At 38.8% G+C, this 6,536-nt stretch overlaps 1 protein-coding gene across 1 annotated transcript in view; it reads left to right on the forward strand.

Annotated features, from left to right (window-relative positions):
• The window catches only part of POP1 (POP1 homolog, ribonuclease P/MRP subunit), a 21,973-nt gene extending 16,482 nt beyond the window's left edge, over positions 1-5,491 (forward strand). The window contains exons 13-16 of the mRNA XM_019614372.2: positions 692-882; positions 1,775-1,929; positions 2,595-2,933; positions 3,689-5,491. Of these exons, the coding sequence (XP_019469917.1) occupies positions 692-882; positions 1,775-1,929; positions 2,595-2,933; positions 3,689-4,352 (1,349 nt within the window). The 3' untranslated portion in view covers positions 4,353-5,491. The remainder of the gene's footprint in view (positions 1-691; positions 883-1,774; positions 1,930-2,594; positions 2,934-3,688) is intronic.
• The last annotated feature ends 1,045 nt before the right edge of the window (positions 5,492-6,536 follow it).

A 6,536-nucleotide genomic window follows, 5' to 3' on the forward strand; every position in this document is an offset into this window, starting at 1 on the left:
AGACATATATAATTGCAGTCTGGTGCTCTGGGTTTTTTGTTTTGTTTTGTTTTTTCATGTTTTTTATTTTTTATTATTATTTTTTATTTTTATTATTATTATTTTATTATTATTTATTTTTTATTTTTTATTATTATTATTATTTTATTTTATTATTTTATTTATTTTTATTATTGTTTTTACATGTTTTTTTGTATTTTTAATGCAGTACAATGAAATGTAACAAGTGATGATTGACAAAGCCTTGGTACCTGCATGCTTTCAGTGAAACTGATTCATGACAAAATACTCTTTTCTGTATATCTCTCTGGATATAGTTCAGATTTTCCCTTTGTGTTGACAGACTGTCTGAAAGCATGTGCTCAGTACAGCCTTGTGCACAGGTCTATAAATACCAAGTTGGAATACTTGCCTTTTTTCTTCATCTGTGCTGTATGTCTTTGAACTGGAGTTTCAGTACCTTCCTTTCATCAAGGACAATGGAAATTTAAAGGGGTGGGGGGTGAAGGGTTCTTAAGTGCTTTTTCTAAAGGTTTTTTTTTTTTTCATGCCTCAGTGAAAGTCAATTCAAAAGTGTAAAGTGTTATTGATTTATTTTTTCTAGTTATAAGTTTATCTCATTCTGTATCTTGGAAGGATATGTGGAAGAGGGGAAAAGCTTACTAACTTACGAGAAAATTCTCCTTCTTAGGAATTAACAAAATGAGAGCCCAGTTACTGGTACCTGGATCTCAGCTTGATTTGGGTCCTTGTGAATCTAAAATTCCTATACTGTTGGTGCAACAGCCAGGAAAAATGGCTGGAGAAGATCGACCAGGATGGGGGAGTGGCTGGGATATCTATCTCCCAAAGGGCTGGGGCATGGCTTTCTGGATTCCTTTTGTAAGTAACATTCATTAAAAATGGCAAGTAAATCTAACAAATGATACCATTTGGTCTGAAATACCATTTTAAGCATACTTTGCATTGTGTAATCAAACCATCACAGTATCAAAATCCCCCCGTAAAGAGAATGTATGAACTGGTTGATGACAGTCTTGGTTTTAAAATCTTAAAAATAAATAAACAATAGCTTTCTGTATCTTCTTTTGAGTATAACTGTGCCCATATGGCAGTTTGAAGCAGGAAATGAGAGAAGAGGGTAAGAAGAGAAAGCTGATGTTATAGCTGTTTGATTTTGTTTCTAAGAGCGTTTGTCTCTAATGGTAAGTGATTCGGTGCCAATTGCTAATCTGCTTCCAGCTTGGCTATCTCTGCCATTGTCAACAGTTTAGCTGCCTTTGGTTTGGAAGGGGAGCTTGAAATATGATTTAAGCTAGTCTGACTGTATCTTGGGCACTCTTACGGGTATCCTACTTTGAATGTTAGATAGTTAATGTAGTGCCTTTCTGCTCTTAACATTGCACTTCTGAATGTAGAGGGGAAATAACTGCAGTGTTACCTGTTGTATAGTTCAAATTAGTTGGAGAGTGACTATTGAGTTAATAGCATGTTTCTGGAACATACAATATGAGAACCTGTGAAATTCTGTTTATTTCTGTTGATTATTTTTCAAAATTTAAATTTAAAGAGAAACAACGTTTTTATTGAAGTTATCATTTAGGACTGTGAAAACCTTATTTAACTTGATTTTTTTTTTTTTTTGGAAAACTGAAATTACAGGCTTTCCTTTTTCTACAGCAATGGCTTCAAAAGTATTAATGTTTTATCTCAGTTAGGAAGCAGAAATCAATACAAACATTGCTTCTGGGGGGGGGGTTGATTTTTATAACAGATATATCGAGGTGTACGAGTTGGTGGCTTGCAAGAAGCTTCAAAACATTCTGAGTATCAAAGAATACCTCACACTCCAGATGATTTCCCTGATTGCCCAGCAGGAATGCAGTTTGCCAAAGAACTGGAAAGCAGTCTTCTTGACAAATTCAAACGGTAACGTTAACTTTGATTGATTACAAGAATGGAAGAGAAAAACAAACTGCAGTGCTTAAGATAGTTCCTTTGTTATCTGTTGTTGCATTCATTTAGACTTGGACTTCAGGAAGGTCTTTCACCATTGTTTTTAAAGTACTATGTCAATAAATAAATTCAAGAGAAGTTTTGCTAATCGGATCAATCAATGAACTAAAACCACCTATTTCTAGAGTGAAGCTCAGTTACAAGACTGAGTAAAAAATAAAGTTATTTCAGGCAAGCTTCTCGGCTACTTAGAGAGAAGGTAGAAGTTTGCCTTTGTTTTCTTTATAGTCAATGCAATACCATGCTTATGGGGCAACTGGAAGTGTCTTCTGAGCAAACTGGTATCAGTTCCAGCTACAACAAGTAGGAGAATTTCAGAGGAAATGGTGATAGTGGTGATAGTCAGTAGTATCCAACATCACTGAAAGGATATAGAGGGCAAACATATATCAATGTTGTCTCGAAGTATAACTTGAGAATTACTGGTGAGGTTACTGAATGCACAGCTAACTTTCTGTTTTAAATGCTTGTTTACTATTAGAATGGCATGGCAAAGTAGACAGTTAGCCTTTCTAAGTGCCAATTTGGAATAAGAATGCTGGATATAAATCTTTTTATGTACTTGATTTATTACTTAGACGTCCACCTGCAAAAAGGGCAAATTATGTCAAACTGGGCACTCTGTCCCCCTTCATCTGTCCTTGGGGGCAGCTGGTGAAGAGCTGGGAAGGAAGAATGAAAGCTTCAGAAGAACTTGTGCATCGTTCTTCCCCACATGCTGAGCACTGTGCAACTGAAGGACATCGGTTTTGTGACCCCAAACCAGAAGTGGTGAAAGAAGCTTCCCCTGAGACTGGTGAGGTAGAGGAGACCATGGAAATAAGCTCCGAATATTCCATAAAGACAGAGGGTGATACAGGCACTCAAGGTTTTGATGAAAGAGGTGAAACTATGAGAAGTGACTTTATTGTTCTCAGGTATGTCAAAAAGTACAAGCACGTGAGGTATTATTTATTAGGGGTAATTGAATTGGAAAAAGGAATGGCTCAGCCTTGATTAGAGAAAGATTTGGTTCAAATACACTGAGGAGGAGATTAAGTAATTTTGCTGTTGAGTAGAAGTCCTAGTTTCCTCAAACAAACACTATGAGTAGAGGAAGTAAGGAATTGTCTTAAATACAACAGGCTTGAATTTAGCATCTTCTTGGAGTTGATGTGCTCTGTCTGCTTCTACGTGTGTAGAGCTTAGAGGATCATATTTGTGATTTAAAACTTGCAGTGCATATCAGCACGTTCTCTTTTTTTAATGCATTGTCTCAGATGGTCTGCAAAGAGGATAGAATCTCCTGTATTTCACTGTAACATACGTGGGTGCCAACAGTGTTTGGAAAGTGCCTGAATGCAGATCTTTTCATTTTTAAGTAGCTATCAGGGGAAGAAATATTGGCAGTTCAGAACTGAATTGTGTCACTGAAGGTTATAAAGCTTTTGTGATCAAAACAATCTTTAGCAAACTGAGTTATATTCATGTCTTCAGAACAAGTAGCCTCCTAACACATGAATTTCACTTGCCCGTGTTCTTATGCTGAGAGTTACAGACATCAGCTGGAAAGGTTACAGGAAGCCCCAGGGCTTCTTTAATCATGCTCTTTCAAATAGGTGACCTTCTGGATTTCTATTGTACTGCGTGTTAATAACTATCATTTTTGTTGATTTTTAAACCTTTTTAATAGGAGTGAGAAATTACTAATGCAGTTATCAGCCTGGTGCTACCCCACTTCTGGAAAAGATCGGCGGCCTCGCCTTGTTTCTCAGCTTGGAGGAAAGGAAATGACTGAAGATGTCCTTTTGCCAATCTTGATCAGCTATCCCAGGGCTCTGGTATGGGTCAACTTGTCTCTCCTGAGGAAGGGGAACCCTGAATTGCATGCCATGATTTGCATCCCAACAGAAGATGACTTACTGCATTTAAGCAAGGACAGACTCTTCTGTGGTCCTCAAGAACCCAAGCATCGTGACATATTCAAGCACAAGGTACAGAAGCTAAAAGAGAATAAGAGGAAGAAGAAAGAGGAAGATAATGTGAAGGCTCAAGAAAGCAACTCTCCCAGTATTCCAGAGAAAGAAACAACTGAGGAATGTAAAGACCTCATTCTAGGTCTTTGGTCAGGCACTCTCCCAGATGTTACTTCCCATTGCTCCAGAACTCTCTTGGGATATGTAACTCGAGGGGATTTTTCACTAGCTACAGGCTGTGGAGAAGCACTGGGTTTTGTTAGCTTGACAGGGTTGCTTTATATGTTATACAGCCAGCCAGCAGATAAAAAAGGGCTTGTTTTGCTGAGAACTCCAGCGTCTTTACAGTACAGATTTGCAAGACTTAGTATTGAGGTTTAAATATCACTGGAATTCAGTAGAATGCAAAATAAACCAAAGTATGTATTATGTCTCCTATGGCCTTTCTGCTAGGCCTCTAATTTGAGGAAGTGTTTCTGAACCTTGAGGAATATGAAACGACTGGAAAGCTTTGAAGCATTATTAATGGGAATAACTGATATTTCAACCTGGTATTACTTCTGATGTCCACATTGTGCAGGATTTCTGACAGTAACATACATGTCACCGTGATATTCTATATCTGAGAAGCCTATTTTTCACCTCAGTGCTATAACGGTCCTGAAACAAAATTACAGATTTTCATTTTAGAAATCTTTTGGTGAGACGTCTGATAAATTGTAGCTTTCCAGATCACTGTTCACATATAAGCATGTGTCCTCTGGGCCTGTATATATAGCAAGTGGCTTTTACCAATTCCTTGAGTCTGAAAATGTATGGCTACAGTGGAACAGAACTAAGTAGACAATTCTAGCGCAGACAGCAGGTAAGCTGTGTTGGTGGAAAAGCTCTGTTTAAATGAAATGCAAATATATGATAGTCCAGCTGCATAACTTTAAAATTATAGCAACTAAAGCTCTTAAATTGGAAAGCATATCAATTTCTCTCTATTCTGAGAGAGGAAACTGTCTTTTTGAAAGATAATAAGCTTTTTGGATATAAATTGCTCTTGGTGGGTCGACATACGTTTTCTGTTGTAAGTGGGAATATTTTGATTCTGTGTAACATTTTATTTTTGTATGGAGTGTGCTGGGACCAAGGCTTTCTTCATTTTGCTGTAGGGTTTATGGAGGTTGAAGCAGTCATATAACCTATAAAATGTATGAGAATGGGGAGAAAGGTATTTAATTTGATTGGTGAAGGTTGATTACTTGTTTTTGTTGCTGGTTGGGCTTCTTTTTGTGTTTTTCTTTTTTGTTAATGGTAACTCTAACCTTCTAGCCATTCTTGAGTTAAGCAGCATAAAAATGAATTTACAGTAATGCACTGTAGTTTAATATGAGCATGGTACAAATATTTACCAGTTGGTAACATTAACCTAAAATGAGACGACAAATAAAAATGTAATCTATTGTAGATTCAGGAATCCTAACGATTCGGCTTGATTTGTTGAAGTAATAAATTAAATATGCATCAGTTGATGATTTTGTCTTCCTAAGTATCAGTCTGTAACTTAATTCCCACAGTCACAGTTTTGTTTGAAAAAGCCTTGGGCGAGTAAATGAATGTTTTGTGGAGTTCTTTGCTGCAGGGAGGGTTTAGTGTAACTTAACTTCATAATTATTAATGTTGAGGGCCATTGTTGGATTAAATGGAGATATTCAAGACCTGCCTGGATGCCTCCCTGTGCAACCTGGTGTATGGAGCTTGCTTTGGCAGGGAGGTTGGACTCTACGATCTCTAGAGGTCCTTCCAGCCCTTACAGTTCTGTGATTATGTGAAATGCGACACGTACATGGGGAAGGGAGGGAAACAAGGCAGATATGGGAAGATTTGAGAATAGATCCAGTTCACTTACGTTTGAACTCATTTGTTGAGGACTTTCCTGTTAATTTTTCCTGGCCAAAAGCCATGAATCCACTTGCTGAGTTTGCAAGCCAGATGGGCATTGTGCGTGCGTTCCCAGCTGCACTGAGCGGAATCATGGCATCGAGTGGGGCGGATTGCCTCAGATTGAGACCACAGCCTCCAGTAGTGGATCCAGCTTGCGATACGGCTCCATGAGGAACTATGCGTGACCACTGACTGTATCAGTGCACCTGATGAAGTGATCGTCACGGAAGCAGCCAGGAGCAGCCCGGCATAGCTTTGCTTTGCGCGGCGCCTGCGGGCCGGTAGATGGCCCCAGAGGAAAAGGCTTGGTGCTGAGCGCGTCCGGCCTTCACATGCTCGCCATGTGACCGAGAGCTCCGCAGCATGGAGGTATGTGGAAATAAAGTACCCCTTAAACATTACGGTCTGGCTGCTCTGATCAAGTTCTCTCGTGGTAATAATCCTGGATTTAATGAACCTTTTGAATTGTGAGCTCAATTGAAATATTTCTAGGATCAGAGTTTCCAGAGCTGTGCTTCATGGGAAGAAGAGAGAGTAGGTGATGCTTATATAGCTGTTTCCCCCCCTGCTTTCCCCATCTTCTCAGATACATATTGCCCTGTCTCCCTAGGCCTCGACTGTAAGGGCGGGGGG

The sequence above is a fragment of the Meleagris gallopavo genome, chromosome 3 (genome assembly GCF_000146605.3).
Source record: "Meleagris gallopavo isolate NT-WF06-2002-E0010 breed Aviagen turkey brand Nicholas breeding stock chromosome 3, Turkey_5.1, whole genome shotgun sequence".
NCBI classification, from domain to species: domain Eukaryota; kingdom Metazoa; phylum Chordata; class Aves; order Galliformes; family Phasianidae; genus Meleagris; species Meleagris gallopavo.